At 49.3% G+C, this 15,986-nt stretch overlaps 1 protein-coding gene across 2 annotated transcripts in view; it reads left to right on the top strand.

The window, feature by feature from the left end:
• The window catches only part of ADAP1 (ArfGAP with dual PH domains 1), a 45,917-nt gene extending 30,393 nt beyond the window's left edge, over positions 1-15,524 (top strand). For both annotated transcript variants that reach the window (XM_079321177.1, XM_079321178.1), the window contains exons 5-11: positions 7,246-7,358; positions 9,044-9,190; positions 11,867-11,950; positions 12,770-12,832; positions 13,206-13,277; positions 13,684-13,912; positions 14,254-15,524. In XM_079321177.1, coding sequence (XP_079177303.1) covers positions 7,246-7,358; positions 9,044-9,190; positions 11,867-11,950; positions 12,770-12,832; positions 13,206-13,277; positions 13,684-13,912; positions 14,254-14,282 — 737 coding nt within the window. In that variant the 3' untranslated portion in view covers positions 14,283-15,524. The remainder of the gene's footprint in view (positions 1-7,245; positions 7,359-9,043; positions 9,191-11,866; positions 11,951-12,769; positions 12,833-13,205; positions 13,278-13,683; positions 13,913-14,253) is intronic.
• The last annotated feature ends 462 nt before the right edge of the window (positions 15,525-15,986 follow it).

Below are 15,986 nucleotides of genomic sequence, written 5' to 3'. Positions count from 1 at the left end.
CACTAAAGAAAGATCCGTTCTGCTTTGGAGACCTGCTCAGGGTCGGGTGGTTTCTGTCTCTCCCCAGATAAAGAACATTCTCCAGGGTGAGGTCATGTCTTTTTCTGGAGTTTGCCAGAGATGTAGCTGAGTTAGATCAGCCTCAACTCTGAACCAGAGCATTTGCTGATGCTTCTTTCTTGCCAGCACCAGCCCACATCCACCTGCATTTTCCTCTTATAGTGAGCTCATCTGAATTTTCACCTTGAAATCTCTGGTGCAGCAGGGAAAGCTGCAGTAGAGGAGTTGTCCACATCCCTCTTCTGGGGTGCTTCTACTGAAATGGGGCAGGGAGGTGCCTCCCCACTGGCTAAATGGGATTGGTTTTACAAATGTTGCTGCTGTTGAGGTGCAGACATAGCAGCCACCTCTAGTTTCTAACCAGGGCAGCCCCTTAGGGACAGGTATGTGGCATGGCAGTAACAAACTGCATGTCCCCAAAATACCTAAAATACAGCAAGGCTGCACAGCAGGAGTGCATTTCAAACTTCCATGCATTGCAGAGAGTGGAAGAAAATTTTAGCCTAGCTAAGTTAGTGGGAATAAATCAGTGATTTATTGGGACAGAATTTAGCCTTGGTTTATATAATTCCAGGAGTTCATTAAGTGGGATTATGCTGCTCTAGGGAATGGGAGGTGATAGTTCCAGAAAAATCAAGGTGTGCAAATGTCCTTGTGTAAGCTGGAGGTTGCAGCTGCACTGCCAAATGCTCCTCCCTTGACAGCACAGCTGCCAGAGCATCCTGTACCAGCTGATTGCTCAACACCAGCAGCCAGGGCAGAAAAGAGCCCTACATTTAAAAATTCTCCTTTCCTGTATGAAGTTTTCACTGTAAATGCATTGAACACTCAATAAAAGAAATTCAGGAGCCAACAGCAGCACCACAGCAGATCTGCTCAAAGCCATTTGGATTCTGCTCCAAAGCAGAAAAAGCAAATGCTGTGTGCATGTGAGAAGGGCTTTCCATGGTTTGTGATTTTGTGGAAATGCTGCCTGTGTGGGGGAATGCTTTATTCCAGGGTGCCCCAGAACAGAGAGTCAAAAACTCATCTCAAATCTGTGGTGAACTTCTCTGCTGACTTCTCTACAGCTCTGTTGGGAGTTTGAATTTATCTGAATTCATCCCATCCTTGCTTGGATTTATCTGTGTGAGCAGATTCACCAACCTACAGCTCTTCAGGCTTGGAGATCATTTTATCCTGATCCCCTAGGTGTGGTTTGAAGGTGCCTGTGTAACACCCAGCCCTTCAGGTGGCTCAGGTGCTTTGGAGGTGTTTTGAGCTGCAGCCTGGGCAGCTGTAGGTTGGTGAATCCCTCTGTGGTGCATGGGGAGGGTGCCAGGGCTCCTTGTCCCCTGTGCCTCTCCTCTTTGCTTTCTGCCTGAGCTCTGCCTTGCCTTGCACAGGCAGGACCAGCTCTGTGAGCATCCCTGGGAGGGCTGGTGATGGTGTGGGATGGTGGCAGGGGCCCCTCCAGAGGGAAGGTGCAGGGACACTGTGCAATAACTCACAGTGGCTGCAGTGAGGATTTTTTGGGGTGTTTTTTCTTGTGGGTTAGTACCACGTGCCTGCCCTCAGACATTTTCTGGCTTTCCAGCTAAATCAGGCTTTGAGTGCACTCAGTGCTGGTAAATGGGATGAACATCACACTGGGAACCTCCCAGCCTTCATCTGCCTTTTATTATGGAAGACTGGCTTCAAAACATCAAAACCTGAAGGTTATTTACCTGTAACAGGATTTTTTTTTTTCCTCCAAGCAGCCAGAGGCTCCCAGGTGGGTGTTGCAGGGAAGCCATTTGAAGAGGAGGCATTTGATTTCCAAGTAAAATTAGATTCCACATTCAATTCTCAGCAATGTAAGTGCAAGGCTTCCAGTAAAGACATTTCCTGTAGCAAGGGGTTGTAACATCTCCCAGCAGATACAATCAAATTGTGCTTGCTGCAGCCAGCTGTGGCCTTATCTTTAATATGTAAACACTTGCTCAATAATTAAGTTACCACGGAAGTTGTACTGTATCGATGGTCAATTACAGGATAAACTGATAAAGGGAGGATGTGGCTGGCTGCTTTATCCAACCTGATATGCCTGCAGCAGTCAGGTGAAGACTTGGGAATTGTATAATTTGGTGTTTTCTCCTGGTACTTGTTCCCAGCAGCATTTCAGAGGAGGTGAGTGCTCACAGGGAGATCAATATCACTCTACCTAAAGAAGTTTCTTCTCTGTTGAGTGTCCTTTGCACCACCTTACCCTGCTGCTGTGGTTTCCCTTTTTTATTTTTATCCCACTGTGGCTTCCCAAGCTCTGCAGAGGCACCTGTGCCTTGGCACCAGGGGCAGGGTGATCCCATCAGGGGTGTGAATGAGTGACTGTGCTAATGTCCTTGTCACCTGAGAGCTGCTCCGCAGGGAATCATAACATGTGATTAAAGCAACCAGTTAAAAACAGCTTAGGAAACTGGATTAGGTACATGATCTCTTATTATGACTCCTTTTAGCTGACAACCCTGTGAAAGAAGGGGGGTCTGGATTACATGGAGAAACATCAGACTTGACAGGAGTGTTTTCTGACTGTTTGGCTTAGCGGTGTCATGTACAATTTTAATCAGATTTAAATAGTGGCAAACATCACAGGCTTAATGGATTTCAGCTTTATTATTGGGGCTTTGCTTAGAAGCAATTTGGATTTTCAGCTGTGAGCCAGCAGTGCAAGTGTATTCACAATTAGGTGGGACTGGAAACCCAGGGATGGACTTTGCATTTAAATGCCAGATGCCTGTGGGGTGGGACAGACATCTGCTTTCTGTCAGCCTCAGGATCTCAATGTGCAGTTAAGCTCAGCCCCTTGATCCTTCCACAGAGCTGGTGCTTTTGGCTCCATTTTCCACAAGCAGCTGGGGAGCACCTTTGCCATGACAAAATCAAGATGAAGCAAGATGGCAATGTCTTTTCACAGTGACCTGGAGAATTGGTTTTTCATGCTTGGCTTCAGCCCTGAAGTTGTTCCTCACATGATCTAAAATGATCTCTGTCTTCTGCTTCAGGTGTCATGGGTTGTTCTTGACCTGCCCATGGTGAGGCTTTGTCGGCTCTGCTGTGCCAGTTTGGAGTGATTTGTCTCAAGAAAAAACAGTCCCTGAGTTCACTGACACCTGTGTTTCTACATAGACCTCTCCTACCTCCAAACTGAGTCTTTTGGGGTGGTTTTCTTGGTGATTTGTTTGTTTGTTTGGGTTTTTGACACTGGGAGAAGATGCTGTGGAAGAAATCAGTATGGAAGGTGGTTTTGTAAAACAGAGTTGACTTTGCTCAGAGGGCTGGGTCTGACTATCAGGGGCAAGTTGCCATTTCAGGACCCTGTTGGTCACTGAGGTCTGGTCAAATGCTTGGTGCTCTGGGCCCTGCACTAGCAGAAAAAGCAGGAAAAAGGGAACATCAGCCATTGCAAGTTCCCCTTTTATCAGTAAAGGGAAGTGTGTGTTCTGCTCCCTTGTGTTTTCTGTGCCACCTCACACCACCAACCTGAGGTTTCACCTGTTTCCAGCACTGAGCTGGGCACTGGGGAAGATGTTTTCCCTTAGAAGGCCAAGGAGATGTCTGCACAATGTTATCTGAATCATGCACTAAATCCTGACTTTCTGTCTGCTGCAGCCATTCAGGCTCTAATTGCCTTTGATTAAGTCAATCGTTTGCAGAGTGAGTGGGTTAATTGGGTATTGTGGAAGCAATCAATCTCATCAGCTGCTTGCATCCATAGCTGGGGCGACAAAGCAGAGGGACAATAATTGTTTTATGAGCTCCTGGAAGGCAGCAGAGGCAGACTGAATGACAACAGGAAACCCTTCTCTGCAAAATGGCCTTTTGGAAAGGTAATTTGGATGCCAAGTGCTCGTTAAGAGAGGACAGATTGAGTGGAGCTGGGAGATTTTGTGCCTCTAAAATGTGTGGTGTGGGTGTCAGGGTGCTGCACTGGCGAGTTCTTGGGCTCTTTGGCCTGGCTGGATGAGATGTGAAGAGAATGTGGTGTGCTAAATGGGGAGGAAAAGTTGTGTTTAGGGAGGTGAAGGGAGATCATTCCCTTCTGTGAGTGTGAGCTGAGACCCCCAGGCTCCCACCTTGCCCTGGGTGCACCAAGCTCTGGGCTCCCAGGTGTCCTGGGGGTCACTGAACACATCATTTGCTGCTTGCTGAGGCTGGGATTTCCAAAGAGCTGAGCTGTGCAGGGGCTGCAGCAGCTCCTGTGGCTCCTCAGCTGGTCAGTGCAGGAGGATCCCAGGGGAAGGATTCCCATCTCATCATCAAACCTGCCAGGGGGATGCTGAGACATCTCCAGCTTGGCTGTGTCTGCACTGCTCAGAGTGGGACCAGCAGGAAATGTGTTACCAGAGATGGTGCAGAATTTATTGCAGGGAAGTTCTGAACTCCTCAGCACAGCTGCAAACAAGCAAGAAAAGAAAAAGAAAAAAAAAACAGGCAAAAAAGCAATCTGTGCAGGTGCAAGCTCTGAGGATTTGAGGACCTGCATCCTGCTCTCTTCTGGAGCATCTGAGCAAAGAGTGATGTTTTCATTCCATGAGCAAACTTAGTGTTCCTTGGTTTCTGACTTTTATTGGAATGCCAATTCTTAAAGTATTGAAGCAATTGCAGTGTCTTGTTGGATGGTGGCTGAGTGCTATAGGAAGCAGTGTTACAACTTAGAGCAGTCAAACCCAACCATTTACACTGAGAGACAAGAAGACAAAAACCACAGTGCATTTCTGTGGTGTTGGATACACTCAGGTTTATTCTAAAAGCCTGGGACCAGACCTGGTTTTACCACAGCCCTACAAACACCATGGGAACAAGGAGTTCTGCTGCCCCTTCCCAGATGTGACTTAAGATGTGACATAAGGAGCCAAAGAAACCAAGGATGGTTTTAATTCCCAATTTTTAATGCCTGTCTGGGGATGACAGAAGGAGAGGTCCATGCACTGGTCCAAGCCAGTGGATCAGATTTTTCTCCTTGCAGAAGGAATTTTTATTCTCTGAGAACAAAGGGTGAAGCTGCACAAGGAATTTTGGGTGCTTCCTGTAATCCACATTCTCAGAGACCAGCCCCCCCATCATTAATTAAGCTCTGTAAGAGCTTTCTGAGGTGGGGAAGTAGCAATATCCCTCTTCTTTAAAATGGAGAACTTGAACCAAATGCTGGTAGAGGTCAGATGGAAAGATGGTGGCAACAACAGATGTTCTTGATAAAAAATCCTCTCCCTTGCTTCCTCTGCAGCCTCAGGCAGGGGAGCTGGGCTGCAGTGGGCACCAGTGGGTGCTGCTGGTTTTAGTGCTGAAGAATCCACCAGCCCACCTGAGCTGGCACAGGGCCATGCATCATCTTCTTTTCAGTCAGCCAACCTGGTGTCCCTGTTTTCCTTGGCCCCAGAGTTTTAGCGTGGGATGAAGTGGGTGTGGAGATTTAAATTCCTCATTTTTCCTTGGAAACCACATCAAAGGTCAGAAATACCCATCTGGGTTGTGTGCTTGTATCAGGTGCCATTTGCTGGATGGCTTGGACACAACTGCCTGGTGTCACAGGTTTGTGCCACAGCAGCCTGCAGAACACAGCAGCTGATTTTGCTCCTTGGCAAGTGGCAGAAGTGATGCAGGGAATGTGACAGTGTGACAGCAGCACTGTTAGCAATGTTAGTGGCATTTTTCCAGCAGGGCTTCCCCAGGTGGTGCTTTCTGCACTCATGGCTGGGTGCTGGTGATCTGGGGTGATGGCAGGTGGGTGCATCCCTCGTTCTGTGCCTCAGGAGAGGAAGCAAACGTGCACACGATGCTGTGTGGTCCAACACCAGCAGTCAGAGGTGTTGCAGGGCTTGTGGTTGTTCAGCTTCCACCTGAGCAGAGCAGAATTACAGGATGGTTTGGGTTGGAAAGGACCTTAAAGAACATACCTGCCATGGGCAGGGACACCTTCCACTATCCCAGTTTCTCCAAGCCCTGTCCAGCCTTGGGCACTGCCAGGGATGGAGCAGCCACAGCTTCCCTGGGCCAGGGCCTCAGCTCCCTCACAGGGGAGAATTTGCTCAAACCTCATTTGTGTCAATGGATTATCAATATTCCAGAAAGCAATTTACTGCTGGAAGTCAGTGAGGGTTTCAGCTTCTGCTTTTCTGCAGGATGAAACCCTCACATCATGGTCACAGAGAAGATCACTCCTGAAGATCTGAATGTGCCCAGGTGCCTCTAAATATGAAGCTGTTGATAAGCAAGAGAGGGTTTATTTGCTGTCTCCAGTGCCCTGCAGTGTGGGATCTGTTCCCTGTTCAGCCTCCTGCAGTTCTGATTCTCAGCACCTTCCCTGGCTGTTTTCACAACCCTTAGATCAGGCTTTGGGGACGCTTCTTGCTGACACAGTTTGCCTGGGGAACCTGTGTGGGTTCATCTTGGGTTCAAGTGCTGTTCACAGTGGTTTGCACTGATGGGTGTTGACAGGGGTTCAGGTTTGGGCAGAGCAGAAGAGCAGCTCCTGAGGATGCAGCCCTGAAGGGGAGAAAAAAGAAAAATAAAAGAAACAAGCAAAAATCTGGACCAAAGTGCACTGAAATCAGCAGCTGGCTTTGTCAGAGCAGCCAGGAGCTCTTTTGCTGAAGCTGTTGGCCTGGGAAGAGCCAACATGTGAGCCACAGAATGGGATAACACTTGGTTGTGTTGGGTTTTTGTAATTCTTCCTTGCAGTGGGATTTGGATCCTGTGTTTTGACACAAGAAGTTGGAAAAAGAACATGAAAATGATGAAATGTCCAATGTCATCCCCCAGGGCTGGCTGTGGGATAAATGAGGGTTTGGGCCATCCCATCTGCACCTGCAGGCAGTGGCAGGGTGGGTTTTGGGAATGGGGGCAGAGGGGACAGAGGGACAGAGGGACAGAGGGACAGAGGGCATCCTCTGTCTGTGCTGGCTCAGCCCAGGACTGAGCTGCAATAATGCCCCAGGGGCTCCTTGGGTGTCAGGGTGGAGGTGCCTGAAGCACAAGCTGTGGGAGAAGAGTGAGAGCAGAGTGAGGGGGCAGATCTGAAGGAGAGGGTCCAACTCATTCATGTCCTCAGCAGAACAGCCACACACTTGCTTTGCTTCGTTCTGAAGCCTGAGTTCTTTTCTTTGTGCCAACTCTCTTTATAAATACAGCACTTTACCCCTGGTTCTCAGTCATTCCTTTCTGCTGCAGGGTACAGAGAAGGATTTCTGTGGAAGAGAGGACGTGACAATGGGCAATTCTTAAGCCGAAAATTCGTGTTATCAGAGAGGGAAGGTGCTCTGAAGTACTTCAACAAAAACGATGTGAGTACCTGGGGTTGCTGTGTGCAATGGGATTGCAGCTCTGAGAGCATCCTGGAATGTATAATTCCCAGGGCACCAGTGTATTGGTTCAGTTTCCACAAGCACTGAGTCCCCAGCTGCTCCAGGAAAGAGCAGCAGGCTCAGCTCACCCTCCCTTTAGTGGGGTTTGCCCTTTCCTCCAGCACAGTCCTGGAGAGATGCCCCACAGCCCCATTCACACATTCCTGCTCTGGTGCCCTTTAAGGTCCATAGGGCTTTTCTCAAACCACCAGCAAAGGAGTTTTTCTCGGCTCTGGCTCTGCATCATCCAGCTGGTGTGGGTTTCATGTTGATGACTGCCTTGTGATGAAGGTGTCACCACCTTGCAGTGGTCACTGGGGTCTGGGTTCTCCTTTGCCATCCAGAGGGAAAGCTCCCTGGTTTTCTGTTCCAGTGTCAAGCAGTGTGGAAGTATTTGTCTTTTTCCCCAGAGTATGTTTCATTATTGTGAGAAGTGGAGCTCTTACCATGAAAATCACATTTGTGATGAATGGATGGGCACTGCATGTTCAGCATCATCTACTGGAGAAAGCCAAGGTGTTTTTTCTGACCTTTGAGTCTCCCCTGACCATCACAGCTGAGAGCAGCCCAGGCTGAGCCACCAGCCAGTTTTCCCAAGCAGTTGGAGCAGTTGTGGTGCTGTGATGAGCCAGAGCATGGGAACATCCATCCTCACTTCTCCTTGGCTTTGACAGCACCATCTTCCCCTTCAGCTTGGATTGTTATGGTGCAGTTACATCTCCTGGAGAAGAGAGAGCCAGTCCTTGCTGAGGGAGAAGTGAAAGTTCCATTCAGTCACTCTTGACTGCTCTGAGACTTTAAAGCTGCTTTGCCTTGCTGTTGACCTCAGCTGTGGAGGGAATGGTGCTGTCTAGACATCCTCTCTGCTGGGATTTCCCCAGCAGGGCTGTGCCCACAGCAAATCCCCAGGTTCCCAAAGCAGCACTGACACCTCTGCACTGATGGGACCATGGCACCACCCCACACCTTCTGCTGGCCCTGCTCCAAAACTGGTGTCACCAAGGGGCTGATCTCTATCTGTTGGGATGGTTTTTTCCACAGCTGCAGTCCTGGAGGGGTGGTCAGCTTCTAGAGACACTTTGTGGGAGGATGAACAACACTCTGGTGATGCCACTGAGGGTGCAGGTGGGGCTGGGAGCCCTCCCAGGCTCCCTCCTAGAGGTGGGCTGTAAGGATTGTGTTTGTCCCTCTGAAAAGAAAGTTCCTGGCTCAGAAGGCAAGGGGAGGAGCAGAGTCAGCAGCTAGTGGCTCATGTGAGAGGATGGGACATGGACATGGATTTATCCCCAGCCAAGCAGCCGGGTCTGTTGTTGGCAAAGGGGATAATCATCCATCCTTTGGGACTAGGATTGTCTATCTGTAGGTGCTGGAGAGTCACAAAGCACCCTGGCCTGTTAGTTAGCAATCTGCCTGTTTTTGTACCCCTGCTGAATTTTGCAGAGCAGAGCATTTTTCCAGGATGACACCTGAGCAGAGTCTTGGATATCTCATCACCAGGTAGTTTTGTGGGCTGGGATTCAGGTGGTTTTAGCTCAAACTGGCTTTTGTTCTGAAAGCAGGAAATGAACTGCTTTCAGGTTGGAAATCCACTTCTCAGGTGTTGCTCACTCAGCTGTGCTTTGCAGGCAAAGGAACCCAAAGCAATTATGAAGATTGAACACCTCAACGCGACTTTCCAGCCTGCAAAAATCGGGAACCCCCACGGGCTGCAGATCACTTACTTGAAGGACAATAGCACAAGGAACATCTTTGTCTATCATGAAGATGGCAAGGTGAGGCTGTGGAGGTGATGAGAAGGTTTGGGTTGAGAAGCTGGAATCACCTGGAGGGTGGAAAAGAAGAGGATGCACAGCCAGCTTTGAGAGAGTTTGTTGTGTTCTGCACAAAGGGAGGCAAACTGTGATCTAAGTAAACAGATGCAAATGGAAGAATTGGAAATTTCTTGCAACTTGGAGTAGAGGATTTTTCAAGGCAGGCTCCTTGGTATCCAGAGGAGATGGGGTGGATGAAGTGTTGGAAGATGAGGGGACTCAGCCCAAAGACTTGGAAAAGGAATGTAGGAGAAGCAGGGAACCGCTGTGGTTCTGCCTGTCTCATACTTCATATAGTGCAGATATTCATGTTTATGTTGAAATAAATCCCCTTTTTCAGATGTCTCTGCAGGGAGGTGTGAAGGAGAGGGCCAGTGAGTCTGGAGTGGTCATTTTGGGTCCCAGCAGAGCTCCCAAACTTCCCCCCCAAGCCAAGTGCTTGTCAGCAGGTGCTTCTTTAGCCCAGCACAGTGTCACTGGAGCTGCTCTCAGCTTTCACCTGCTGCAGTTTAAACCAGAATGATAAGCAGCAGCTCTTTTGTGGGAGAGTTTTATCCCAGTGTTGTGTGAGTGTCTGTGGTTTGCTGGGCTTTGGTGTTTGCTTAGCCCAGCTGGGAGGAATGCAGCCAGGGCTGTGCTGCCTTTGGGGTTTGTGTTTCAGCTCTGAGGTTTCTGCTGGGGCTGGTCCCACGCAGGGGCAGGATGTGCTCTGATGAAATCTGACAATGACCCAGCTGAATTCCTTTCAACTTCCCTGAATTTGGTCTGTCTCCTTGGCTGCAGGAGGATGAATGCCCTGGGGTGAACTCCTGCCCTTGGGGGCTGGAGGCTGCCCTGGGACTCACCTGTGGTCTCCTGCTGCCCTTTACTGCCTCTTGCTCCCCCCAGCAGCCCCAGTGTGTCCTCCTGCACCCCAGAGGTGCTGCCTCTCCCTGATCTGGAGTGGAGGAGTCTCATTTAGGCTCCTTCTCACATTTCATAGAATCACAGAATGGTTTGGGTTGGAAAGGACCTTAAAGATCATCTCACTTCACCCTGACATGGACAGGGACACCTTCCACTATCCCAGTTTCTCCAAGCCCTGTCCAGCCTTGGGCACTGCCAGGGATGGGGCAGCCACAGCTTCCCTGGGCCAGGGCCTCAGCACCCTAACAGGGGAGAATTTGCTCAAACCTCATTTGTGTCAATGGATTATCAATATTCCAGAAAGCAATTTACTGCTGGAAGTCAGTGAGGGTTTCAGCTTCTGCTTTTCTGCAGGATGAAACCCTACCTCACATCATGAGCACAGAGAAGACCCACAGGTAAATAAATAAATAAGTATATTAGTACCCAATTGGTAGCTGGATAAGATATTAAAATTTTAATATTACAGCTTATTGTTCATTAGCTCCAGCCTGGTTTGGTCATCATTAACTTCAGGAGTGAACTCTTCTTGCTGATCCTCTTTGTGCTGCTATCTGGGGTGTCCTTAGCTGCTTAGGGTAGAAAAGCAAGTGGTATGTGAGTAAAACCTCAGACAAATAGGTCAGAGTTTTCCAAAGCATTGCTTGGCTGTATCCTATTATGTTTTGGGCTTTTTTTCAACTTTGAGTAGCTTAACAAACTAAAACAAAGTTTTTTTAATTTTTGGGAATGGTTATTTACCACATCAGACCATTTTTGAGATACCCCGCAATTTAACTCCTTAAAACTGAGATTTCAGAATTTCATATGAGCTTTTTCTCCTTTCCCAGATAATTTCTAAAGCATAAAAAACTTTAAATCTTAGAGAAGGCCAACTTCTCCTTTGATATGCTCTTTCCTGCACTACAGCGACCTCACCTGAAAGGGTTGACAATGTTTATTTTGGATGAAGTTTGGCTCATTGAACATGTCCAGATCTGATGTGTGAAGCTTCACATGCTGCAGGACAGCTCAGCATCCCAGGCAGGGCAGCTTTAATCTCCTTTCCCACAGTCTCAGAACACAAGGCAGTGTTTGAGTGCTCCCTGTGTGGAACACTTAAAATTAATGTGACATTTCTAAGCAGAACCTTCAGAGCCATGCAGCACAAGCTGTTGGGTCTTAGCAGAGATAAATGAATAATGAGTTTAAAATCAAAGAATTTTAAAATTATTATTTTGTAGGAGGAAAAGAATGGGAAGAGATTTTTGCTAAGGAAAGGGAGAAGTGCTAGAGCTTCTTGGACTTCAGTGTCACTGTGGCTGCCCCTAAAGGACTCACAGACACAGCTGACAGACTGGGATACAAGATAAAGAGAGGGTTAGCTACTCTTTTAGCAAAACATTGAATATGATGCTGGAATTTGGGTGGGATGCTGGTTGCACCAGCCCAGCCCAGCTGATAGGGTCAGCTCAATATTTCAAATGCCCTTTGAGGGCTGGTTTTGCCAGTCCAGAGATGTTTAAATCCTCCCCTCTGCAGGGTGCTCACTGGAAGCTCTGCACATGTCTGGCAGCTTGGAAAAGCAGCTGAACATTCCACACCCTTCACCTTTTTGCTGCATTCTGTGTTTTTTAGGATTGCTGCTGCATTGTGCTCTGTCACTGGGGCCAGAGTGATGGAACACAGCGGGATCAGGTGTTTTTGTGTGCAGGCTGCATTCCTCACTCTGCTTTTCTTCCTCATTATTAGGAAATCGTGGATTGGTTCAACGCCATCCGGGCAGCACGTTTCCATTACTTACAAGTGGCATTCCCCGGAGCCAGTGACTCTGATGTGAGTGTTCCTGCAGCATTGGCTGGGCGGGGTTTTTTCCCCCACTCTGGCTCATTTTTAGCATCCTGTTAACAAGCTGTAAGGCTTGGGGAGTGCTCCATCCTTCGGAGCGTTCTGCAATTACCGGGCTGAGATGGTTGTGGAGGGATGCTGAGCTCAGCCTTGGTCCCGGCTCACAGGGGCTGTGGGGGGAGCTCCAGCCCTGCCACGCCTGCCTCGAAGGGCGTTCTGCAATAACAAAAGCCAAAACAAAGGCAGCGAGGCAGGAAAGGTGAGGGCAGAAGGATGTCAGTGCCCTGCCTGAGCTCTTCTCTGCAGGTCTGGCTTTATAATGCCTGTGTTTTCCGGGTGCTGGAGCTGCTAATTGTGTTACCCTGGGTTAATGCAATTCCAGAGGCTGCTCTGCCTGCTGCCAGCCAGGGCTGTGTGCTGCTCTTGGGATGCAGCATCACTGTGGTGCTGCTTGTTGATTACTCCCCTGCTACCTCCTTAGCTGTAGATTTTGAAATCTAATTGCATTTCCTGCTTTTTGCCAATTATCTGGGAGGGGTGCAGCCATGCAGGGTGGCTCTGCCCTGGCTGCCCTGCACCCTGAGGAGTTTGGGGATTCTCCTGGAGGCTGCTAGCTGTGCTGGGGAGCTGCTCCAGGTGTTCCATGGTTGTACCCTCCTCTTCTGAGGAGGAGCAGGACTGCAGCTCTCAGGCAGAGCCATGGGCTGGGCTCAGGGCTGGGGCCAGCTCAGGGTGGCTTTTCCTTCCAGTGACCCCCAGTCCCCCCCATCTGACACTGCTCTTTTCTGTCCTCCTTGCTTGCTCCAGCTGGTGCCAAAGCTTTCTAGAAACTACCTGAAGGAAGGATACATGGAGAAAACAGGGCCAAAGGTAGGATATGAAGCATTTTTCAGTCCCTCCAAACATCAGTCTTGCTCTATATGTTCCCCAGAAAGGATTGCTGGTGGAACAAGCCAACCCTTGCCAGAGAGGCAAAGCTGTAACTCTGGGAATGTTTAATGCACTTTCCTCACCTGGGAGCAAACATTAAACAAATCCAAATCTACATCACAAACCCAATGCCCTTCCTGGTGCAGCTGGCCCAGACCCTGGCTGTGGTGGCTCGTGATGGCTCAGAAGTCTCCTGTTCCCAACTCCCCCAGCCCACCAGGCTCCTCCAAGTGCTTTGAGGCTCCTGGGCCATGCATGGTCAGAGAGCAGCTGTGCTGTTCCAGTGTGTGAGCTGCATTTTTTGTCTCTTCAGCAAACAGAGGGGTTCAAGAAGCGATGGTTCACCATGGATGACCGACGGCTCATGTATTTCAAAGATCCCCTGGTAAGGTGAAGGTGCCTGGGCTGCCTGTTGGGGATTACCTGCAATACTACTACTCCTGAGAGTAACAGCAGTAATAATTACAGTAATGATCTGCAGTGAAGTGCTGGCTGGTGGGAGAGCCAAGAGGGCACAAGGCTGTCACTGCTCTGCCTGGTGTCCAGTGTGCAGTAACCCTGTGCATAGACACAAAAACCCCTCTAAAAGCCCTGTCCATCAGATATTCTGCATCTGGGTCTTGGCTCCCTGGTGTGGGTGCTGTGCTGTGGGTGCCCCTGGGTGAGAAGCAGGGCTGTGGGAGTGCCTGGTGCTGATGGGCTTGTGCCTGCTGCAGGACGAGCTGCCCTGGCTGCAGAGCCCCCTTTTCAACTCAGCCCTGCCTGACTGCTCTGCTGCTCTCTCATCCTAGGATGCCTTTGCTAGAGGGGAGGTTTTTATTGGGAGCAAGGAAAACAGCTACAAGGTACTGGAAGGGCTCCCACCATCCACGCAGGGGAACCACTGGCAGCACGGGATCACCATCGTCACCCCCGACCGCAAATTCCTCTTTGCCTGCGAGACAGAGGACGACCAGCTGGAGTGGATCAACACCTTCCAGAAAGTGATCAGCAGGCCCATGCTGCCTCAGGAATATGCAGGTGTGTGTGCTGGCCAGGCTGGGGTGGCTGGAAGGGATGCAGGGAATCACTCCTGTTGTGTGTGAGGCAGCTCCTCGCTGCCCAGGGGGAAGCAGGGCTGTTGGAGAGAGGGGCTCATGCTGGGAGGAGGAGGAGGAGGAGGAGGAGGAGGAGGAGGGTGGGATCCTTCCCTCTTCATTGCCTCTGGTGTGATGTCTGTGCTGCTGTAAGGATCACTCGTGCTTATAGGGGTGATTGAAGCCAAGAAGCATCAGCAAGGATCACTGTCAGGGTAGGCTTGTCACCATCTGCCAGTGCTTGTCCTGCTTTAACTTTATTTTCTCTGTTTTTTTTCCTTTCAGTGGAAGCCCATTTCAAACATAAACCTTAGCTGGGACTGGCTGGGCAGACCTGAGGAGTGAGCTTCTGTTTACAACACAACGTGGTTTTATTTGAAATGTTAAAAATAATTCATAATAACAGTAATATTAATAACAATAATAATACTTCCCTTTCCCCTCATCATTCACTTGATCATGTTGGAAGGGCAGCAGTGGAACGTCAGAGAAGATCCTGATCCAACTTGAAATTCAGCTCTGTGGCTGCTCTGTGGGATGGGACAGATGGTCCTGCCACCCCATCACCCCACAGCTGCTGGAAGGGGTGTCCCACCCAGCTTCACCAGGATGGCAGAGACTGTTGGTGGCACATCCCAGGGGCAGATGGGACTTTTCCCTGTGCTCAGGTCCCTGGGTGCTGGAGCTGAGTGTCCCTGCACTTCCAGATGGCTGCCAGCCCTTTCCAGAGGGGCTGCAGGTCCCCAAGGGCTGATATCCCTGTGGGATGGGAAACAGCCTGGAAACACAGAATGTGCTGTGCAGAACAGCTGAGCCTGCCATGGTGCTGGGGTAAATGATAAGTAAATGATCTCCCTGGGGACTGGTGGGGATGCTGTACCTGGAGAGGGTCACACAGGATTTAGAAATTGAGGAGATGGGCATCATCAGCCTCGTTAGGTTAATGAAGGGCAAGGAGGGGGCTGCAAGGGAGACACCAACCTGTGAGGTGATGCTGGGGGAGCAGAGCTTTGGGGGCCAGGCCTGTGTTTGGCTCTCTGTTCCATGGTCTGGGGGCTCTGCCCCATTTGGGGAGCCCAGTATGGAGCTGGGGGTTGAGCTTTGTTTGCAGTTTTGCTGACAGGCACCATCAAAGCCTCACTCCCAGCAGGCACATCCCTTCTCCAGACTTGGTGGTTGACTTTTTCCCCCAATGATTCAATTTTTTTGGTTGATTTTTCTTTTCCTACCAAAAAAAAAAAAAAAAAAAAAAGCAAAAAAAAAAAAAAAAAGCAAAAGCTGCTTGAAGTGACGTTTCAGCGCGGTGTTGAGCACTGTAATTCCTGCAGTCAGGGCAGGCAGGCTGGGAGCTGCACACCAGGTGCTGGATTTTCACCCAAAAATGACATTTCTGGCATGGCCTGAAGGCCCAGCCCCAGCCACGGACCTGCCCAGCACATTTCTTAGGTTGGTTGTGTATCTGAGAGCATCTCATCGGCTGTGTGCATTCGTTCTGTCACTGGTAAGACAACTGTGGTACTAAATGTCATTGGAACCAATAAATTATTATTATGTCAGAGCCGTGGCCGTGTGGTGCTGGGGCAGGGGAGGGAGGTGGGGTTAAACAGCAGGAGGTGCTGGCAGAGCCCTGGGGGTGTGGGAAACCCTCAAAACCATCTGCCCCAGCCTGGCACACAGTGGGTATTATTTGATACATTATTTGTGTACATGTGTGTGTTGTAGTGCATATTCTGTGTATTTTCTCTATGATAGTTATGTGTGCACACTTACACAAAGGATAGCTGGTTGTTGGGAATAGAGAAATAAGCTTTATGAAGGGGTTGTTGGCTATTCACAGACAACTATAAACTGCAAAGTGGATAGAGTGGAATATAGAACAAGTGTGTGTATGTATGAGGTCTACACATTCATGTAGAGATGTAGCACTCAGACATATTCAATTTACAAATATATAAGCTAAATGTATTTCGAACACCTGTATATGTATAGAGACTTTTATACTTCATTTTCTAATATGT

The sequence above is a fragment of the Erithacus rubecula genome, assembly GCF_903797595.1.
Source record: "Erithacus rubecula genome assembly, chromosome: 17".
Taxonomy (NCBI): domain Eukaryota; kingdom Metazoa; phylum Chordata; class Aves; order Passeriformes; family Muscicapidae; genus Erithacus; species Erithacus rubecula.
Note: the sequence above shows the minus strand (reverse complement) of the source record. Positions and strands in the feature narration are given on the sequence as shown.